This window comes from Zingiber officinale, chromosome 8B, assembly GCF_018446385.1.
Source record: "Zingiber officinale cultivar Zhangliang chromosome 8B, Zo_v1.1, whole genome shotgun sequence".
Lineage (NCBI taxonomy): Eukaryota > Viridiplantae > Streptophyta > Magnoliopsida > Zingiberales > Zingiberaceae > Zingiber > Zingiber officinale.
The window spans coordinates 1,318,593-1,341,297 of record NC_056001.1 but is presented as its reverse complement, the minus strand read 5'-3'; the positions used below and the strand labels follow the sequence as shown (position 1 = coordinate 1,341,297).

Below are 22,705 nucleotides of genomic sequence, written 5' to 3'. Positions count from 1 at the left end.
CATATCATCTTACAAATGACTCACCCATGTCTAATTTATAGAACAAAACTAATATAAATTATAAAATATAAAAAATTAATAGTCACATTCAATATTTATAAATTACATATATAGAAAATCATAATATTTATCATAGAAGTTAGAAAACCTTTAAAATAGATAATAAGTATTCAACTAATTCTAATTGCATCCACTATTATTCATAACATAATATTTGTTATTAAATTTGAACCTTGTGATAAATTTTTATTAGTTCGCCCTTTATCTATCCGTAAAAAGTGAAATCATGAACAATTACAATTGTTGTGCCTATTAAAATCTCAAACAACTCCAGCATTATACGGAAATTACAAAAAAAACGCAAAGCAGCATAGACACCAAAACTGATTGATCGAACGGAATCAAGAAATAATTTAGCCAAGGCACAGCCATCAAGTCTGACTTAACAAAACACTAGAGAGCGAAAGGTAGGATTATCTGAAAAAGTTTGCAAAATTCGATGGATAAACAACTTGCCATCACAATAATTCTTCTCGTTTAATAAATAAGTCTGTCTGCTGAATCAAGAATAAGTATTGGGCCATGATTTCCGATCACGTTATCTACGCCACTAGAGTGCTGGCAGTAGTTGCATCGCTGCATGAAAGCAATGAAACAGTAATTAGATTGAAACCTCAAATTAACATGTTCAAAACCTCAATCGCAAACAACCAAATAAGTATAAAAAGTGTTTTTTGAACACCAAATATAAAAGAAATATAAATCCAATTTAAATAACAGGAACCAAAAGACCAGCCAACTCTTATCTATAATAATGATGGGATTTTGAAGAATTGTTTGATGTTTAATAAGATAATCCTTGTCCGCTCCGGTATTATCAAATATTAAAAAAAAGAACAGATTTTTATTATGTATTGTCATTGAACTGCTAGCTCCGGTATAAGAGTTCAGACAAAGTAAACTGGAAAATAAAATCTAAAAGTTCAGACTATGTAAGATCAATTCATTTATAACAAAACTCTCATCTTATGGAAATTCATTACATCTCTCTAACTTCCTGTATGTAGAGAGCATGATCTACACATCAACGTCACCAAGTTAATGAATTGTGTTAGTTACAACTATCTAGAGTTGGAAAAATGGAATCTCTGTTGAATTCTAGGGAAAGCTACATTAACATTAACAATATTTACATTTCATATCTCACTTCTAATTGCATGATTGGCCTCTCACTACCACTTGCACTTTCCACTCTAACCATAAACCCTATTGATCCTCTAGGATTATATCCCACTCTTATTAGTTTACATCAACATAAAACATAAATTGTTCCTGATTGATAATAGTTGGGATGACATGGCATATAAGTAAGACGAAGTTTTTCTTGATGGAAAATTTCATTATTTATGATGATAAGAAAAGACAGACTTACTGCCAAAATTTTGTGAATTGGTGTATACATCAAATGGATATGAAATTGAATTGCTATTTGTACTATTATTTATGACCCAAGAATTGCGACACAATCACACAAACATTTGGTTATTGAAGTAGCTTTAGGATCTAAACTAATCTGATTTCAAGAATTAGCCAATAAAATAAACGACTGGTTGAAAACTCACTATTTAAATGTTGGTGGAAGCTTCTTGGTCCTCTTGTAGTATCGGGCCAAGCGGTGAATTCTGCTCTCCACCAAGATCAGCCTGAATTTAGAGTCCTTGTCCTTCCTGTTCTTTTCCAAGTGCTTCCTGATTGCCATAGCCTTCTTAATCAGGTGGTACAGATCTTCTGGAATAGCCGGTGCAAGACCTTCATCCACATCAAAGGAAGGAACAAACTTTCATATAAGAAAGATCCATAAAAAGAATAGAAACAACCCAAGATGAAACAAGATTCTAAAATGGGAAGCTTTTTATCTCAATGATACCGTGGGCTTTGAGAACCCTGAGGATTTTGTTCCCAGTAACACTCTTGACCTGGGCGATTCCGTGAGAATCACGAAGAATGACACCGATCTGCGACGGCGTCAATCCCTTTTTGGCAAACTTGCAGATGTTATCTTCAACCTGACAGCGATCATCGAGCGCCAAGAATGATTCAGGGAAAAAAAAAATCCAGAAGAATATAAAGAGCGAGGAGAAAATGGCTCACATCTGGGGGAGAGATCTTGAGCCAACTCGGCGGAGTTCTCTTGTACGGAAGCGCCGACGAAGAGATACCTTTTCTATAGCCCAAAAAAAACAGAGATTAACAAATCGAGGGAGAAGAAACGAGTTACAAACTGAAGGATACGAGGAGGCATAGCTTAGAGCATTATATTACCCTCGACTGTGCATACGACCCATGGCGGCGGCGGCGGCGGCGGCGGCTGCGACTGCGCGGCGACGAGCGGCGGGCGACGAGGAAGTAACGAGCAAAAGCGTAACAAGGAAAAATAGGGTTTGCTAACTGCTCTATTATATAGGGGCTTGAATATTCCCTGAGGCGCCTGATTGATCAGACGGATATGGTTGGATTACCTGATTGGATTTAATTTGTGGTTGAGATCGAAAACGAGTAAAGAATGGATGAATAATATTGCAAAACAAAATTGAAAAACAAAAATTTAATCCAAATAAAAAAAATGTTTTAAAAAATTCAAATTAAAATTGAAAACTAATGTTCCATTTAAAAATATTTTCGAAGATTTCTATATAAATAAGAATAATAATACAGTTTGTGTTTTCCGTTATTTATAAAAAATAAATAAATGTTTTTAGTAAATTGCTTATATGCCCCATGAAAATTTTTAATCAACTATTAAGATAGAGTGAACGCTAACACGAGGCAGTTTATCAGTCCAATATTTTTAATTTAATCGTTCATTAACAAATATATTAGTATTAATTTACTAAAATTAAAATTCAATTCTTTCGTAATTGAAAAACTGATTAGAATCCTACCGTCATGAGCACGGATACTCTGGTTCTTAAATTGCGGACTAAGAAATGGTTTACTGTATGAAGATCCTTGATTTAAATAAATCTCACCTATTTAAAAATAGAGTTCATTCAAATCAAAAGTTCTCATGCAATAGATCATCCTCTTATCCGTAATTTACGGATTAGAGATCCCTAATACTACCGTCACATCATTTCTTGAGCTAAAAAATTACTTCTCATATATGGTAAAAACTGAACTGTCACTCTTTCCGAGACGGCCCACGCTTCCTAAAACGATAAATTACATGAGATTTTGCCAAACACTATGATGGGACAACTAATTGAATCATTGTGCACCAGATTTATATGTGTTTTTTCATTGAAATTAGATAAATATTTAAATAAATTAAAATGAAATTAAAAAATATATACAAGACAACTAGATTTACTTAGTTTGTAATCGAAAAATTACTACTCCAGGACAATTCAAGCTCACCACAATCTCTTTTCACGAGTGAATCATCAGAAGTGGAGAAGTCTCGTATAAACGTTGAAAGTACAACTATAAAAGACGGAGTAAGAAATTCGAAGTACATAAAGTATTGTCTTTCAACTAAGTGAACCAGAGCTTTATTTATAATGTTCTGGTCCAGTTTTTTCGTTGTTGATGTGGTGAACTCCGAGCTCCTCCAACAAGACAAACTCTATCTCCACGCAACGACTGGAAAATAGAATTTTTTTCATATCTGAGCACCTGGACCATGTCTGAATGCCTGAACCGTTGCTAACATGGACCTGAAAAGTGATCCACTACGACGAGGTGTTTGTTCGACGCCCTAGTGATCCATGTTGGTGCAATTTCCCCTGAGTCAAGGTTGACAAGGTTGAGTAAGCTTGAATTAGCTCAAGCTTGAGTCGTGATGTTTGAATTTTGATATTTGACAATGTATGGAGATTGCAGATGCAATTATCCATATGGGAGATTGATGGTCAAAGTTTGACAAGAAGTCAATGTTAAGGTTGACTGGAAAGTCCTAACTAAAGGTTAGGCAAGGGCAAGACCAACGAGAAAGTTGGCAGAAGAGGAAAATCTAAGTGGGTCGGTGTTGACCCGACACTTGGTGTTGAAAAGTCGTTGTGAGTTAAGTCGGGCAGTGGACAGTCCCGGTGAGTGAAGTCAGACAGTTGGGAAGTCCTAGTGGTGAAGGCAGACAGTTGGAAAGCCCTGGTAAGTGAAGTTAGACATATTGAAAAGTCTTGGTGAGTGAAACTAGGTAGCTGAAAAGTCATGGTGAATGAAGTCAAACAATTGGAAAGTCCCGGTGAGTAAGCGAGGAAATGAGGAAAATCCTGGTAAGTAAAATTAGGCGAAAAACCCTAGTGAGTGAAGCTAGACAGATGAAAATCCAGGTTAGTGAAGTCAGGTAAAAACCCAGGGTGAGTGAAGCTAGGCAGAGCAAAATCCTGATGAGTAAAGTCAGGTGGTGAAAAATCCTAGTGAGTGAATCTAGATATGTGGAAATCTAGGTTGACTGGACCTGGTGTTTGGAAGTCCAAGTGGGTTATAGAAAATAGGACACTTGGCACAAGATAGTAAGTCCAAATAGGTCAAGGTGTTGATCGGACAATTAGCAGTTGCCACGGGAAGAAAAGTCCAAGTGGGTTAAAGGATTGACCGGACACTTGATGATGAGTCCTAGCAGATTAAGGCTAACCATATGTTAGGCACAAGAAAGTCTCAACAAGTCAAGGTTGACCAGAAGTTGGGCAAGGGAACCCTATATTGGGATCTTGATGTCCGGCTAGAGGGGAGTGAATAGCCGATCACCCAGGACATTTGCTTCCTACAACTTGTTAGCACACAATGGAATATAAAAACAAACTAGCAAGTAGAAAGCTAAATCCTAGAAGACAATAAACAAGAAAATAAACTGACACGTTGCGTTAGCGTGGTTCGGAGATTAGGACTCCTACATCACAGCTGGTCGTATGATAGACGTTCCCGATCCGTCGGTGGATAACTCTCCGGAAAACTCTGGCTAGCTCAAGTAGCTCCTTGTGGGTGGAGAAACCTCGCCACAACCTCGCACAAGCACGCTTGATCGCACGAGAGCTTGGAAGATTCTAATAGACTTTAACCAAGTCTATTTCGTCAACCATGATCGCCCACCCCAAGCAAAATTAAATAAAGCTCGGGAGAAAACACAAGTTGTGTTTTCTGTCACCAGTCGACTGTAAAATCACCAGTCGACTGGCCTATTTGAAAAAAATAGACTATTACACTCCAACGGCTCGCTACCAATCCACTGATCTTCATGGGCTAGTTAACAGAACCATTCTGTTTGCTACTAGTCAACTACACCATTCGACTGATAACTTTAGCATTCAACTGATAACTCTACAACTACAAATCCTGCATAATTCTGAGTTGTTGGTTCTCAACCATTGGTCGATTGAGACCAAGGTTCTAAAATTCGCTAGGCGCTAGTCGGGCGGCAGACCAACGTCTAGCGCCTAGGCGAGGACTAGGCGTCACTAGGCGGATTCCTAGGTATCCCTTGTTTCATGTGGACTGTGGATAATGTCATATGCAAATCTAAATATTGTCTTAAACAATTTCATAGCAATAGAGATCTAATTATGTATACTGAAATAAATGCATACTTTCCAATACCAAAAAATGAAAAACTATAAAAGAAAACTAATAGTTTTGTATAAAGGAAATATACTAGACTTAGTAAATATGAGTAAAAGAAACAGTAGTAAACAGTAGAACATATATCCAACTCGAATTTTAAAACCTGGTATAAGCTAAAACAACTTTAGTGGTGGAAAACATTAGAAAATAGTAGCAATAGTTCAATTCAAGATTACAATGCATTGTGAACCAGTAACCACTAAGCAAAATATAATTGTTGAATAACATAAATCATGTCTTAACAAAATGAGTTCAAAATTACACAACTAATAATATCTCATACACTCATATTTATTCTACTTCTTCTTCTCCATAATTTTCAATAACTTGTTCTTCATTAGACACAAACTCAATATCATTATTGTGATCCTCCTCTTCTTTTTCGGATGCAAAATCATCTTCATGAAGTTCTCTCACTCTAGAGTTTCTTCGGAGTTGTAGATTTTCATCTACTCCACTTGCTTCATCAACCATTTGCCAAGTGAGCCTGGAACCTAGTTCAACTTCATCATCTTTCCCACCATCCACAATCCAACCTTTTGCATTTGAAGCATCTTTTGCAAGAAGGACATCGATATTTCTTTCTTTTTCTCTTTTTTGTTTGTTCAACAATCTAGCATTAAATTGGACAAATACTAGATTGTTCAACCTGTTGGCATCCAACCGATTTCTTTTCTTTGTATGAATATAAAAAAATAGAAAAGGTAAATATTATAGTTAGTACCTGAATATAGAGTATAGACGTTAAAAATTATAGCTAATTTAATTAAAGACTGAAAGTTTAAAACTTACTCCTTTAAATGTACTCCAATTTCTTTCACACCCACATGAACTTGTGAGTACCGTATGTACTCCACCATGCACATGGATCAAATGTATCATCATTTTTTTCACATGTTTTTGCTGCCAATGTTTTTCCAAATAACCCAGTCTTATCTCTATATTTTAGAAATTCTTTGTTAATAATTGTATCTTGTAGATCTAACTCATTGACATGCAAAGTTTTCATGCATTCAAAAATCCCCGTCGTGACTTCCTCATAAAGAGCAATAGAATTATCTTTATAGTAAAAATAAGGATTCAACAAAAAAATAGTGGTATGCAATGATGTATCAAGTCTATCCTTCATTTTTGACTCAATAATGGCTATGATAGGCTGATAATTTGATTTCACGTTGTTCAGAGCCACCTTGATATATTCTTTAGCTTGAAGAAACTTGCCGTATAGAAATCCCATCAATGACTTTCTATCTCCATCTACCAATCGAAAAACTCTTACCAAAGGAGCAAATATTTTCAAACAAAGTGTCACACCATTCCAAAAACTCATGCTCATCACTGTAGAGTAAGCCAATTTTCCTTTGTTTGTCTTTGATCGTTGCACAGGATGTGAGGTTTGGATGACCGGGATCGATTAGATCTGACGTGACAAATCCATTAGGAGCAGACTCAATCATTTGGAAGCCTTAAATCATGGAATATAAAGGTGACGTCGAGGTTCAAACGTAACAACGCTTACACGCTCCTCTCCGCCAGTTCTTTGAAGTTTTGGGAGACAAAGTGCTGTTGTATTTCCCAGCTTTAAGAGGCGCTCAAGCTTAAGGGATTAAAGGCTCAAAGTATTGAGTCGTGTTTCGATTTGTATTTATATTTGCTTCCTTATTTCAAGTCGTATTTTCTTGTTCTTGAGTTGTACGAGGTTTCTCTATCTCCGGATTGGTCCGATAAGGAGTGTATTTCATAATGGATAGTGTGCTCCGAGTGAATCCTTGGATTAGTCACATTTTCTTGAGGTGGATACCAAATAAATCCTTAGAGTTGACATTTGAGGAACTTGTGTCGTATTTTCCACTGCAAATTATCATCGATGAAGCGAGACGAACTATTCACCCCCTAACTCTAGAGTGCCCCAATAGTCTGGGCGCCCGGATCGATCAGCCAAGTGTTGACTATCTGACGCCTTCTCCAGTCACTGGCTTCTTCTCTGGTCACTTGGGTGATACTCCGACCTTCCAAAGGTGTATTCATCCGAATCTAACTCTGGTTTTTTCCTCGTGTAGTCTTTCGCTTCGGTTTCTCGTCCCTCGGAAGCGACACGCGTGTCATTCTCGCTCAACCAGTGTACTCTTCCGTAACTCCTCGTCCTTCGAATGCATCGAGTCCATCGACTTAATTCTCATACCATATTTCTCATTCGTTACATCTTTCACTCAATTTTTTACCTGCCTAAGTTACTATATATTCAAATGCATGATATTAAATACATAGAGCTTAATTTATTAGCATTTACACGACCCATGGTGGTGACTGCGGACGGCGATGAAGCAATGAGCAAAAGCAATAGCCGTCGCAACAAGGACAAATAGGGTTTGCTTACTGTTTATATAGAGGGCCTTGAATAATCTTTGAAGTCGCACTGAGCAACCAACGACGCTTGATTGATTAGACAGATATGGTTGGATTATTGGATCGGATTTGATGTGTGGTTGAGCTCGAAAGCAAGTAAAGAATGGATGAATGAGATTGTAAGACATGGTTACAGATGAGTCAATTGGAAAACGACAATTTACCAAATCACGCACCTAGATATCTTAATTGACCAAAAGACGTATGCTACATTGGTATTTACCAAAGGACGCACTTTTTCAAGTGCACTTCCCTTTTTATCCTTCTGACTAATCAAACTTTTTTTTTGTTGTTTTTCTTTTCTCCCTCTTCTCTTTCCTATCTCCTCTTTCATCAACGACATTTAAAATTTAGTTAATTTTTTGATAACATTTTAATACATTTAGATAAGCTAAAATAAACTATGAATAGAAAATTTGAACTCCTTGCAACATCAGGAATCTACAGGAACTGAAATGGGTGTAATCTGAGGTCTCTAGGTCCATTAGTGGATTTCGGTCAAAACCTACTGATGGACCTAGAGAGCTCCGATTGCACCCATTTCAGTTTCTATGGATTCCTGATATTGCAAGGAGTTTAAATTTGTCTATCCATTATTTATTTTGACTTTTAGAAGGTGTTAAAATATAAGAAGAAAGAATCAGCAAAAAAAATTCATATCAGGCCTAACGTGGAGCCTTTTTGACCGAAACCTACTGATGGACCTCGAGACCTCAGATTACACCCATTTCAGTTTCTGTAGATTCCTGATGTTGCAAGGAGTTCAAATTTGTTATCCATTGTTTATTTTGACTTTTAGAAGATGTTAAAATATAAGAAGAAAGAATCAGTAAATAGGCTCTACGTTAGGCCTGATATGATTCATATCAGGCTCAACGTGGACCTGATATGAATTTTTTTTGCTGATTCTTTCTTCTTATATTTTAACACCTTCTAAAAGTCAAAATAAATAATGGATAGCAAATTTGAACTCCTTGCAATACCAGGAATCCATAGAAACTAAAATGGACCGAAACCCACTGATGGACCTAGAGACCTCAGATTATACCCATTTTAGTTCCTGTAGATTCCTGATGTTGCAAGGAGTTCAAATTTGCTATTCATAGTTTATTTTAGCTTATCTAAATGTATTAAAATGTTATCAAAAAATTAATTAAATTTTAAATGTCGTTGATGAAAGAGGAGATAGGGAAGAGAAGAGGGAGAAAAAAAAACGACAAAAAAAAAATTTGATTCGTCAGAAGGATAAAAAGGGAAGTACACTTGAAAAAGTGCGTCCTTTGATAAATACCAAAGTAGCATATGCCTTTTGGTTAATTAAGATATCTAGGTGGTGATTTGGTAAATTACCGATTGGAAAACAAAATTTAAGCCGAATTTTAAAAAATATTTTACTAAAATTGGAGGCTAATATACTTAAAAATATATCAATATAATTGGTATATTAAATTTTTTAATATTAATATAAAATAAAGTATGATATTAAAATTTTAACATAAACAGTATAAAATTTATATTATATTAAAATTTTGATTTATTAAAAATTTGGTATATCACCACCTCCGAGCCTAATCTTCCAATTTAAAAATAATTTTTTTAAAAAAATAGTTTTATAATAATAATAATAATAAAAAATTTGTCTTGTCCGTTATATATATATATATATATATATATATAACATAAACCAATTGTTTTTAGTAATTTTTCCTATTTTTTAATTGATTTAATTTATGCTTTATGCTGAATCCGATTTAATAGAAAGTTTACATTGGCCTTAAAATAAATCAGAAATGGACAGTACGAAGGCTGAGGGGCTTCTTGATTCACGAAAAGGGATCGTAATGAGAATCAGAAGGATAGAAATGAAAAATAAGAATGGTAAATTTTTATCCCTTCCATTTTATTAAATAATTGTCCATTCAAATACTCACTTTTAAAATTTTAATCCCTTTTCTATTCTTCACTGTCGTTTCCTCTGATCAAGCACCTTACAAATGTGTGAAAGAAAAAACGTCTTGCCGCTGCAATGTTACCTCGGGACAGCCAATTGCTTCTCTCACGATCAGCAATTGTAGATCGAGTAAGACTTCGAGTACGCTTTTGTCTGTCCTAATCTATTCTTGGACTACAGGCCGATTCAATTATCCCAACTTATTTAGTAGATGTAGATCATTGAATTTATCTAGAACCGTTAATTTAGGTTAGATTCATCGGATTAATTCGTTCCGTCAAAAAATTTAAGCGGATTGAATTGAAATTTTATCAACTTAAGTTTGCTGCGGGCCGACCCACCTAGGTCCACGACGGGTTTGGGTTGACCCACAGATTTAAAAACACATGTAAGTTAAGTTTTATGTCAATTTATTATCTTTCTTTGTTATAATTTTGAAATAAAAATAGTACTTTTCATTTAACATGAGTACTTGTTTGTATCCATTTATATTTAAATTACATGTTTATGAATACATTTGATTGATAAAACTTTTCCGAAGTAAAACGTTGAAGATATGAAATATTTTTTATTATTATTTTTTTAAAAAAATTGATAGACCCGCGGGTTGGCCCGTCAAACTCGCAACCTGTTTTAGATTGGGTTGGGTTGGAAATTTTCCAACCCGTCAAGTTGACGGATTGGCCCACCCCATCCTGCCAAATGGTTAACCCACTCCGCTATGGGTTGACACATCTGACAGCTCTAAATTTATCTATCACTTATTGGATCAGGATTTTAGTCCGCTAAATATGGATCAAAAGATCTCTACTCTGCTTCAAACATTATTCTCTAGTCCCGCCTGTCCTAATTTGCTCCTGGACCAGAGACAGTGATAGGCGAGATTTAATGATCCTCACCTATTTAACAGATGGAGGTCATTTAATCCACCTATCACTGTATTGAACTAGGGCCTGATTTACTAAATGCAGATTAGAGGATCTTTGCTCCGCCTCAAGCAGGATCCTTTGGTCCTGCTTGTCCTGGTCCGCTCCTTGATGAGGGGCAGTTATAGGTGAGATTTATGAGGCCAGATCCTCTGGTCCAGAATTTTCTGGACCGGAAGAGGCTCTATTCATTCATTGGATGGGTGAATCAGACTCCATCTGTTAAACAGGTGGGATTCAACCCATCCAATAATGAATGAGCAAGAGACCAGGGCTGGTACAGGGATTCAGGATTAGAGGATCCCTGCCCGAGATTTATTGATCTCCACTTATTTAATAGGTGGAGGCTATTGAATCCATCTATCACTGTATTAGACCAAGGCCTTGGTCTACTAAATACGGATTAGAGGATCTTTGCTCCACTTCAAGCGAGATCCTCTGGTCTGGTCCGCTCCTAGACCAAGAATAATGATAGACGAGATTTAATCATCTATACCTATTTAATCAATGGAGTCATTGAATCCATCAATCACTAATAGTGGGTTATTATATCCACTTATCACTGCATTACACGGGGTGCGACCAGAGGATGTCTGTCACGCTGGGCTTGAGCGTATAAGTCCCTGTAGCCTGCCTGGTTTAGACACGGAACAAATATAGGTGAATCGGCCACCGCAGCAGGTCGCTGGCGCTTCGCCATCAGCTTCACTCTTCTGAGATCTCCTCTCCACCCACCGCCAGCCGCCACCGCCTTCAAATCCCGGCCTCCTCCTTCTGGATCTCGAGATAATCATGAAGGATCCAGGCGAAGGAGATGCACTCGTGGGCAGGGCGGCGGTGCGGGAGCTGCCGCTGAGCCAGAAGGCGATCAAGGTGCTCGGCAATGTCTGCTTCTCCGCCTTCGTCCTCTTCGTCCTCGTCTTCACCGTTGTCGCCATCACCTACCAGCCCCCTGACCCATGGTTCGACTCCCCCAAAGCAATCATCTCCAAGTCCCTAGCTGCCACCCTCCCCAACGCCACCTTCCGCACTGACGACTCCGTCCTCCGGACCGGCGAAGACCTTGCCCCTTCCCCCTCCCCCAAGAACGCCACAGCCTCGCCCGATGCTTCCGACAACTCTACTGATACCTCCGACATCGCCCCCACTTCTTCTGACCCCGCTGACAACGCTTCCACCCCTGATGACACCGACAACGTTTCTACCCCAGATCCCGCCGACAACGCTTCTACCCCTGATGCGGCCGATAACGCCACCTCCGCCCTCGTCCCTACGCTTCCGCCACCCTCCACCGACTGCAAGTCCGACGCCCCAATCAACTGCTCTGACCCGCGCGCATTGGCTGCTATCCGACGGTTCAACGCCCGGGTCTTCCGCCGCTCCATCATCTTTCTCAACTACGAGAAATCCGTCCCGGGATCTGTCACCGGGGAGTGCGACGCCTCCTGGCGCTTCCGCAACCGACGCGAGAAGTCGTGGCGTCGGTACAGGGACTACCGCCGGTTCCACCTCGCCATCGCCGACAACTGCAGCTACGTGGTCGTCTCTGCCGGGAAGTTCCACTCCGGTTCCAATGCAGCCCCTAAGCCCCTTCCTTCTCCTCGCCGCTCCTCTTCCCCTGCCCCACCCACCCAGATCCCGGACGCCGAGATCAATGACACCATCCCGACTCTCGGATCCGAGTCGGATTTCCGAAAGGGCAAGTATCTCTACTACACGCGCGGCGGCGACTACTGCAAGGGGATGAATCAGTACTTGTGGAGCTTCCTCTGCGGCCTCGGCGAGGCCCAGTTCTTGAATCGAACGTTCGTGCTGGATCTCAACATTTGCCTCCCCGCCACGTACAATCCCAGTGGGCGGAACGATGAGAGCAAGGATTTTAGATACTACTTCGATTTCGAGCACCTCAAGGAGTCAGCTTCGGTGGTGGAGGAGAGTGAATTCTTGAGAGACTGGCGACGGTGGGAGAAGGCCTCCGGCCAAAAGCGCGGCGCAAAGATCACGGTCCGAAAGGTGCCCACCTACAAGGTCACTCCAATGCAGCTCCAGAAGGACAAGAGCGCTATCATCTGGAGGCAATTCGAGGGGGCCGAGCCCGAGAATTACTGGTACCGTGTGTGCGAGGGGAGCGCCGCTAAGTCCATCCAGCGGCCATGGCATTCCATTTGGAAATCCAAGCGACTGATGAACATTGTGTCGCAGATCGCAGGAAGAATGGATTGGGACTATGATGCTGTCCATGTGATCAGGGGAGAGAAGGCCAGGAACAAGCAGCTCTGGCCCAATCTGGACACAGATACCTCCCCCGAGGCTCTTGCGCAGAAGCTAACAAAGATGATTCGTGAATGGAGAAACCTCTACGTTGCCACAAACGAACCATTCTACAACTATTTTGATAAGCTGCGATCGCACTACAAGGTGCATTTGCTTGACGATTACAAGGATTTATGGGGGAGCAGAAGCGAATGGTATAACGAGACAATGTCTCTCAACAATGGGCGGCCTGTTGAGTTTGATGGGTACATGAGGGTGGCAGTGGACACTGAGGTGCTGTATAGAGCAAAAAATCGAGTAGAGACGTTCAACAACTTGACGAGGGATTGTAAGGATGGTATCAACACATGCTAGCACCACTTGAGCAGGAATGGAGGCTGAGGAGTATGCAGATATTATTCGCGCTTGCGTATGCTTTTCAGGTACTTGTTGAAATTCTTGTCGTGTGAGCATAATTGATCTGTATCCTTTCATATTTCCCCCATCGCCATCTTGATTATTTTGCTATGTCTTTTTGTTGGTTAATAGATTTATCATTTATTGATCAGTGGTTACTGTCCTAATCAAATTCATCATGTTTACTCTTATGTTTTTATTTGATACAGTAGGAAGCTTAATGTGATACTTGTACTCTTCTTCCCTTCTTCCTAGTTGAGATACTGGTCAGGATGATACAAAGGCTACTTCTTGCATTGCGTAGAACTTTAAATGATAAGAGTATTGTTCTGAAGCAACGTTAGAGTATTGTTTCCTCTCTGGCCTTTTACCCGAACTTGTCATTTCTCCAAGCAACGTTAGAGTTTCCTTAGATTATTGTCCTGCTTGCGGGAGAGCAGATATATAAGGGCTGACCATGAAATCGGAGCCAAGCCAAGGCCATTACGGAAAACAAATGCATGGATCATATGGGCTCCATTGCAATGGACATCACAATTCTTCGCCCGATGCAGAGGCTTTGACACATTAGGTTGAAGAGGGCGTAGGCAACTGGGAATTGGCGGAGGCGTGCCGCGTGCGTGTGCTCGTTTGATGGAATTACAGAGGAGTGTCGTCCTGTTGGGACTCAGGTCGAGCAGGTGGCGGGCAGAAGGAAGGTTGTTGTGGGAGGCATATGATCGGAGGAGGTTGGTGACCGCGAAGAGGTGATCGGTAGAGAGAATCGAGGTGGTGATGAGGAGGGCGTGGATTTAGGATTTAAAAGTTTTTTTTTTTTTTGTAAGGATAAATTAAATTTTATTTTAAAAATTAAAATGTTTATGTACTTAATGTATAATAATGATAAAATATTTTAATAAAAGTGAAAAATTATAGAAAAATAATAAAAAAAATCAGATTATCCGGATTTGAATTTGGATTTACGATTTTCGGATTGAGTTCGATTTGGATCAGACTCGGGTGAATTTTTTTTTAATAACCAATCTCTAATCCAATCCGAATATATCTGACTCTTCCAAATTTACACTCTTAATTTCATATCAAGAAAGATATAATCTTGCACAAAGATTTAAAAGTTGATGATGACAAATGTGAGCAGTTTTGTGCTTGGAAATTTGACCACTAGCTAAGTTGGTGGCTTCTTTGTCTGCTAACTTCCTAACTGGGTTAGTAGTCAAGTGGTAAACTTATAGAGAGGAAATCCTCTGGATTGTTTTTTGCAGTCCAAAGGATATTCTTTTTCCATGAAAAGGAATTGTAAAGGATATTCCTTTTCCATGTATTAGTGGGGATATATGGTTCCCATCTATTTTACAATTGGAGATCATGCATCCCCACCAATACATACAAAGTGAGCATTCTCTGGATCGCAAAAGGGGTCAAGAGGATTTGGCCTTAAACTTATATTATATTAATGGTAAGAATTTGAGTTATGACTGTGACAAATAACTCTCCCACTTACAGGATCGATTAGTATTTGATTTATCTCCCTTCATTTCATTGTAAGAACGTAAGACTGGTGATGAGGAGTGCTTGACGTAAGCGTTATCATATTTTTACTTTCAATTTGGTGGCTTCTTTGTCCCCACTGGTGTAGCGCAATTGGTACTCAAATGGTAGATTTATTGAATTGGGCATAGGAAGATTCTCGGGAATATTTATCTTTCTGACTAAACTATTTGGGATCAGCAAAATTATCTTTTGTTTTTTTTTTCAGATTAGTTGGTGGTTTATTTTTCTCTCACTTCATCTCACTATCAGATTAGTTGGTGGTTTCTTTTTATCTCACTTCATCTCACGATGAGACCAATAACGAGGGAGGTGGGGATGAACAAAATCACCATTTTGCTTGGCAATGGAACGCTAAGAAGCATGCCGCCTACCTCCTTGGCATTGCAGAACTTGGAAATCTTTTTTGGAGCGTTAGTGTTGCTCCTTTCTCAGCATCACTGCTGCATGAACTTTTCAGGCTACACAAGTATATAATCAAAAGCACAATTTCCTGGGGAGGCTGACTGAACATCGAACAGAAGACTTCGTTAATTCAATTTATCATCAGCCGAATGGATGAAAAATATGATACTCCTTGCGCTAAATAAACATCAAGCATTACTGATTTCAGGCAAACTAAAATGAGTGTAAAGAATGCATGCAATTAATATAATTGACAAACTTGGCGAAACTTGAGAATCAAGGTAACTTTCTGATGCGAAACAGTATGAACACAATTGAATTTGACCAACTTAAGCAAACTGCAAGTGCTAAAATACAGACAAAGATTTGCACTGTTTTATCTGAGTAGAAAACCTTAGAATCCAAAATACATGAAACATCAAAATGACGTGAATGGCAGGAAAGAAAAGAAGAAAAAAACGAGGCTAAAAACAGATGTCGCAGGCGTATCTAGGAGGAGACATGTTGCTAACGATCAAGGGATCCCAATATTTGAAATCTTTCTGACACGTAAAAATCTACGCTAAATCTCAGCAGCATCCAAACTTGAGAGTCAATGCCATCTACCAGCTTCCATTGTATCGAGACTTAAATTGGCATCACTCATCTGGGCTACATGCTGAACTCCAGATGAAACATAGACCGTCTCCATCTCCAAAGGCCGCGACCGCAGAGGGTTTGTAGTTGTCTGTGTACTGCTTCTAATATCAGCCATGGCATGCAAATATGCATGAGGAAACCAACCTGGAAGAACAAGGTGAGCCGTAAATATGGTTTAAGAAGAAAGATACATCATAATGAGATCTTACCAACTCCATGTTTGACACGATCATTATTAGATTTTTAAGGGGAAAAAAACACTCAAGGCATATACCTGAACAGGTAAAGGAACGTACCATCGATATCATAAGGAGGGGGGAAGAATTGCAGATAACAAAATGAAGCAATTACCAAACCTATTAATGACAAACAATTGGTCATAGGCACACATAAGACATCCATTGACAAACATATAGACACTGTGATATGAAAATTAACTTGATTTTAAAACATACCGAGAAAACCTCCTGCAAAGACATCTTGCCAATGGTGCCAATAGTCATCAACTCGAGAAATTGCAATAAGAGCTGCACACAACAGTGGGAGAAGTACAATGCACAGTTTTGCAATATGACCCCTATGGTCAAAAACCTTAATTTTCCCTGCAAGGTACCAAGATAAAAAGCCTAGACCTGCAAAAGACCCTGCAAAAAACATAAAGAATGTTGCATGACAGAACCACCAAATTCCTATAAAAATATCACAAATTATCTAATGTTGGCTACGTTTCAGCACTCGTGTCAAATCATGTCCACAAAAATTTTGCATGCATTTGCTTTAGTCCATACTGAGGAAAGGACTAACAGTTAGGACATTATGATTGAGAAACTCTGAAACAGAATGATCTGGTCAGTAGAAAAGTCAGTCATTTGACTCAATGGAAAAAAAAAAATACCATGCAAGTAAATAGCCAATTAGTCTTGTATTAAGTAATGTATCAGAATACAGTAAAAATAATGCTAGAATGAGTCGTGTGTTAAATACAACATGACATCAGGAGATGTATTCGAGTCCTTAGTTTTTTTTCTGATTGATTGAATTACAGAATCCGTGGATTTATGTATTTTGCAGATGGTGGAAGAACTCCTTTGCATGCTGGATAGGAATATACTATTAATTATACGTTTTTATAACCATAATAGAAATACAAGATTGATCAAGTTTCATTTTCTCAATCCTATTATGCTGCAGATCTTGACATTGATCATCTGAATAAACTCTAGTATCAGTCGCCTGTAGATCTGATATAAGACCATGCCATTTCTTTTGTAAATTGGAAAAATACTTTTCATAAGAACTAAAAAAATTATGTTCTTGCAAAACATTGGATAAGATAAGAGCTGAGAAGATATCTATATTGCATAAACATAACTAGATTAAAACTTCTCAGTTTCTTAAGTACCAAGAACAGGCATTTTACTCCTGAAGTACTACAATCACACAGTTAGAAAGCTGTCACTCTTATAGATAACTAATAAAAGGAAATATCCTTATCATTCTGCCCAAGAATTGTTGTATGATAACACTTCATCTATGATTCTAACAACTCAATTTAGTCTCATATATAGAATTTCTTTTGTACAGGAGTTTTGAGCTAATTGCTACTATGAAATTGAGCTCAAGTATTTTTGGGCTAGCAGTTTGACCTATAAAGTATGAGGGTTCATTTGCTAATTTGGTGAGATTGTCGCAAATCATTTTAGAAAATACTTGTCCAAAGCATGGTGAAGTGTAACAGCTGGAAACATTTGAATGCACTGGTAGGGATGCCATTGGAATGGTTCTTAGCTATGAATAAGACTTTGAATTTTGATGACACTGCCAAACTTATGTTGGGGGAGATTGGGACACCCCCTGGTGGGTATTGTGGCCTGATAAAGTACCATACACTTGTTCCGCCAAGACTTTTAGAGATATCACCGGTGATGTGGCAATGATCTGGACTGCTGCTGCTGCTTGGAACCACCAAAGAGGCTGAAGGGAGGAACCACCATTCTCCGGAGCCCCTGGGGAATGGCCAAAACTCAAGACAAGCATGGAGGGTTAGAAGGGCGCTAGGATTGCCCCGACGTTCCCACTTTGACGCTCAAGTCAGAAGCAGTGGTAGAAAAAGGAATAAGAATAGTAGAGGAATTTAGAGATGTGATTAAACTTACTTCCTTCGTACTTGACATATCATTTTATAGCATTCTCAGTGCCTAAACCCTCCATTTTCTCCTGTTTAATGATATTGCTGCATTAATCGCAAATAGGAGCAATCTTTGTCTTCACTTCTTCCTCATATTTAATGAAGCTGTAATAAATGCAGATGGAGTATTCTCTTTTGCTACTGTTTCCCCTTCCTGGTGTTTTAATGGTTATTAATGTTTTATCATTAATACCTAACGATTATTAACACCTAATGATCATTAAATGCCCTTGACCATTCATCTTCAACCTCTTGAATACTACTGTATCTCAATGAATTATCAGCCTGTCGGGACCATTCACCTCAGAGGCCTAACTGCTCGGGATTAGCCATGAATGATCATTTAAGATGGAGCGATCCTCGCCCTGATCGGCTGAGTTGTCTTTGCTCCGATCAGCTAAGCAATCTTCGTCCCGGTTGGTTCAGAGATTCTCGCCCCGGTCAGCCGAGAGATTTCTTGTCCTGGTCGGTTGAGCGATTCTTCAGCCGATCGGGAGTGACCTTCACCCCGGTTGAGTTGTCTTCGCACCAATCGGCTAAGCAATCTTCGTCCCGGTTGGCTGGGTTTAAGCTGGTCCCTTTTTGACTTCTCTATCCACATAGACAGATATCTAACGCTACGTGGAGGCCCTATTATTTCCCCATATCAACACTTATGCTCAAACTTTTTTTAGAATGATTGGAGTCATTGGACCATTCAAGTTATTGAACCAGTTTCCTAATTTCAATAAGATTCTTATAATTGCTATCAAAGCAAACCAAAGCCTAAGAAATGATAGGTTTCTGATTGCAAAGAGCTTCGTGTGTGGTGTAACTAAGATTGTAAATGGATTAAAAGTTTGAGCATAACAAACAATCCTGGGAATCTTGGGATGATTTTGGCCTGGAGTCAGACTTTGAACTTGATAGGGATGTCAAACCTTAGTGGTGAAGACATGGCATCCCAATTTATTCTCCCATGGCACATTGTGAGCTAATGAAAGGAATTTATACGGTTATAATGGCTGAATTGGTATTAACTTGATCTTAAGCATTTTGGAAAAAGTTGGACCTGTCAAGTGGGTTAGTTTTCGTACTTGGCTGGTTATTACAATGACAAATACATATGATTTCAGTTAATGAGCCTAAATTTTAGAAGATCAAATGCACCAACCATGAGAGAATGTGATTAATTTTTTATTTACAAGTGATATTGATAGCTCACAAGAAATGACATTTCGAGTGGGTAAGTTGGACCATATTAAACTTAAAACCATTGCAGCACTTAGAACAATGTATGATAGTTGTCAATACAGCAAAAAGTGATAACATTTGAGTAAGAGGTTATTGATGCTTACATGATGAGTGCCCACTTGGAAAACTCTTGTGCCCTTCTTTGATAACACTTTTGTCCCCATGGCATATGACACCAGTTGTTTTGTTATCATATAGCTGTATATGAATAGACAAGTACACAACCCTGTTTGACAAAATGATGATTTATGTGAAATTTTAAATTCCAGACTCACAGGATTTCCATCAGGAAAACAACGCCAAAAAAAATCAGGCCTTGGCCGACCAACAGCATCCTTAATTGCATCAGTTAAAACTCCAGTTATAAGCACAGAAAAGAACAAACCTGAATACAAATGTACCAATCAACTCAAAGAATGCCAGTAACTTATTATCAAACAAAACTGATTATCACTATCAAAAAAGAGAAATTAAGCATACCCAAGATTGCATTGTGTAAATCATACACATTCTGCTTTTTGATATAAATTGCAATAATAATTGCAAAAGGCAATAGAATTGCAATCACCTGCCAAAAAGATATTATTACAAAATATATCAATGTGAAACTAAATAGTAATAAATAAGGGAGAACACTTAAGAAAAGACAACTAAATGTACCGGAACAGCCCAAAATGGAACAGTATTGCCTTTCAACGGATACATCAGATCTGTCATCATGCCTTGTCCAACAAACCTGTGAAAGGGTTCTATTATATTCAAACAACCATCTATTACAGCAAGGAGGATGAGTATGATCCAATCATGCATGTGAAATCTTGCAACTTGGGTTCCATGGGATCTCAATGTGTGAGATTCTAGCTGTATATCTGGCATTTTCACCTGAAAGATGCATAGATAAAGAATTACGCTGTAATGATTCTTGAATTTGCATTTATCTATTTTTAACAGTTGTTAAATGTAAGTACAGATGTAGGTAAGTTCATCTATTTCCGGATTAAAAAAATTGCAATTAGAGACACAGATATGAACACATCATGAAAAAACTGATAAGCACTTGAACAAGAAACACCATAGAGAATTTAATGACTAGTGCAACAACATAAGCTTAATAGAACTGACGGCGCAGAAATCAATATAATGATCCATATAATTAATAATGAATACTTATGTCACTCTTGTTACTGTTAATGATACAAGTATGAAATTTAACTCTTGATCAACTTCATTGAGTCAATACGATGCCCAGAGAGTATCTAAGATTGTTATATCTGCAAGAAATATGCGCACTGAAGTTTCTGCACCTATTTACAATGATAAAAACATTTCCTATCAATGGTTATTCTTTATCTCTTGACCAGGACTACTGACATTATGTGTCAAAGCTAAAGGTCAATCAATACTATGATCTATTTATGAGGAAGAAAAAGAGTGCGACATAATGGAAGGTTTTATTATTTACAAGTGGAGTATTAATAATTCCCACTGCATAATTGTTTCTATGGACCGATGTGTAATATTAGTTCCTCCTGTATATATGGTTTTGCCCATGAATATCAGGTGTGGAGGATCAGTAGAGATGCATGATTACAGTGAACAATGTATCACATAATTCCCTAGCTATCTATTTTACATACCCAATAGGGTAATGTACGAAGAATGACATGAATTCAAATGATATGTATGTGGCACATGATGTGTAGTTTTTCCCAGGAAGAACATATGATGCTTCTTGAACCAATACCTTTTATTGCTTCCCTGAGAGCTATGGTCCAAGCAGCAGCTATAATGGGGGAAAAAAATACTATTATGTACACTAAGTTGCGAAGAAACAAGCATGAATTTCCTGTTAGGCTAAATAAACTGCAGATTACTATACTTATGCTTTGTTTCTTAAGCTCAATGCAACATACATCTGCAGTAACCCAATGGACAGTCGATTCATTTTATAATTTATTTACAGAAACTACACAGGATATTTATATTTGACACATAACCGTATTCAGAAAAGCTATGGCTCTTTACATGTGACACACCTTGATTTTAATTTCATGGAAATTCCGTATCCATTTCCCTCCTAAGAGCTATGGCTGTGGAAGATTTCATTGTCAATCAAGGTATGCGTTTATGATGCCAAATTATACCAGATTAGGGTGAGCGGCATGGATGGACGAAGATAATTAGTTTGAAATTGAATGCCTGCTTAAGATTAGAAAATCCACTCGGTGCATCTTTTTGGACACAGCAAGCACACGAGAAACCTAAAATAGTTTAGTCCCAAAATTGGGCTTACAGAAAACTCCAAAATTTTGACTTTTCTTTTCTAGAATTATCTAATCAACACTCAAGAACCAATTAAGCCAAAGAAGGACAGAACCAGCGGAAGTAGGACAGAGAGAAATTACGTCCATCAGGGGAGAAATTACATCCGTCAGGAGAAAAAGGGTGAAGTCACAATTTTGACAGTTATTGACACAAGAAAAACAGGGCCTAAACGAGGACACATTATAAGTCCATACTTTCCACTCATTTGTTACTTCTTAAGATCAATGCGCCCAACAAAGCGAGATCTAGAAGGACAACTGTTTACTTGAAGAAAATTCCCCGACATAGAAGTCAAATCTAAGGAAACACCAAAGAGGATGCGGAAAGGCTGATGATTCATTATCTTACAGATTTCCTTTGCCGTATCGGAGAAGATGTACTCTCCGTCTGTGGAAGCAGCGGAACCTGAAGACCTTCCGTAAGTAAACCCTCGTCCTCGTCCTCGTCCTCGTCCTCGTCCGTGTCGGCAACTGCAAGCATCTTATCGAAAGAGATGAGTTATCAAGCAATTAAAAGCGACGCTGAAGGAGAAAGACCATACGTCACATCATGATTGCTGCAAAAGCATCGAACAAAACCTAGTGGCAGTGGGTCTGAAGAAAAATTGGCTATTTTTAGTGAATGAAGAAACTGGAATTTCTATAATTATTTGTATTTTTAGTGACTAGAATTTCTAAAAAGTTATCTAGTTATTTTACCAAAACGCTTGATAATCAGGCTTCGTCATGAAACATGTTGATGAACTAAAATACTTTTTTTTTTTAAAAAAAAAGGTAAATTATTATTAAAAAATTA

General features: G+C 38.4%; 3 protein-coding genes across 5 annotated transcripts; 1 reads left to right on the top strand and 2 right to left on the bottom strand.

The window, feature by feature from the left end:
• Positions 1–384: 384 nt before the first annotated feature.
• On the bottom strand, positions 385–2,440 carry LOC122015635 (40S ribosomal protein S13-like). The gene is made up of 5 exons (XM_042572634.1): positions 2,323–2,440; positions 2,152–2,224; positions 1,928–2,066; positions 1,623–1,809; positions 385–636 (listed from the first exon to the last, which is right to left on the bottom strand). The coding sequence occupies exons 1-5, from the start codon at positions 2,343–2,345 to the stop codon at positions 603–605; spliced, it is 456 nt and encodes a 151-aa protein (XP_042428568.1). The 5' UTR covers positions 2,346–2,440; the 3' UTR covers positions 385–602.
• Positions 2,441–11,484: 9,044 nt separating this feature from the next.
• LOC122016079 lies at positions 11,485–13,763 on the top strand. Its single transcript, XM_042573257.1, has one exon. It carries the CDS (start codon positions 11,695–11,697, stop codon positions 13,528–13,530), a length of 1,836 nt encoding a protein of 611 aa, XP_042429191.1. The 5' UTR covers positions 11,485–11,694; the 3' UTR covers positions 13,531–13,763.
• A 2,031-nt stretch (positions 13,764–15,794) lies between these two features.
• On the bottom strand, positions 15,795–22,589 carry LOC122014887 (lipid phosphate phosphatase 2-like). Of its 3 annotated transcripts, none has more exons than XM_042571387.1 (9): positions 22,452–22,589; positions 22,259–22,380; positions 20,246–20,467; positions 20,066–20,153; positions 19,861–19,970; positions 19,690–19,783; positions 16,620–16,808; positions 16,461–16,520; positions 15,795–16,308 (listed from the first exon to the last, which is right to left on the bottom strand). In XM_042571387.1, the coding sequence occupies exons 3-9, from the start codon at positions 20,459–20,461 to the stop codon at positions 16,118–16,120; spliced, it is 948 nt and encodes a 315-aa protein (XP_042427321.1). In that variant the 5' UTR covers positions 20,462–20,467; positions 22,259–22,380; positions 22,452–22,589; the 3' UTR covers positions 15,795–16,117. The 3 variants fall into 3 exon arrangements, with proteins under 3 accessions (XP_042427321.1, XP_042427320.1, XP_042427319.1); XM_042571386.1 differs by lacking the exon at positions 22,452–22,589 and having other exon boundaries at positions 20,246–20,321; positions 20,394–20,467; positions 22,259–22,421; XM_042571385.1 differs by lacking the exon at positions 22,452–22,589 and having other exon boundaries at positions 22,259–22,418.
• Positions 22,590–22,705: the final 116 nt, after the last annotated feature.

Bases quoted from the DNA above. Each gene is read 5' to 3' on its own strand.
- LOC122015635 (XM_042572634.1), bottom strand. From the start codon at position 2,345: ATGGGTCGTATGCACAGTCGAGG. The intron at 2,225-2,322 runs GTAATATAATGC...TTTGGGCTATAG, and splicing joins GGTCGTATGCACAGTCGAGG to AAAAGGTATCTCTTCGTCGG. The intron at 1,810-1,927 runs GTATCATTGAGA...ATGTGGATGAAG, and splicing joins CAGGGTTCTCAAAGCCCACG to GTCTTGCACCGGCTATTCCA.
- LOC122016079 (XM_042573257.1), top strand. From the start codon at position 11,695: ATGAAGGATCCAGGCGAAGGAGATGCACTCGTGGGCAGGGCGGCGGTG.
- LOC122014887 (XM_042571385.1), bottom strand. From the start codon at position 22,390: ATGCTTGCAGTTGCCGACACGGACGAGGACGAGGACGAGGACGAGGAC. The intron at 20,468-22,258 runs GTAAGATAATGA...TGCATCTTTCAG, and splicing joins CGATACGGCAAAGGAAATCT to GTGAAAATGCCAGATATACA. The intron at 20,154-20,245 runs GTACATTTAGTT...TCTTTTTGGCAG, and splicing joins TTCCATTTTGGGCTGTTCCG to GTGATTGCAATTCTATTGCC.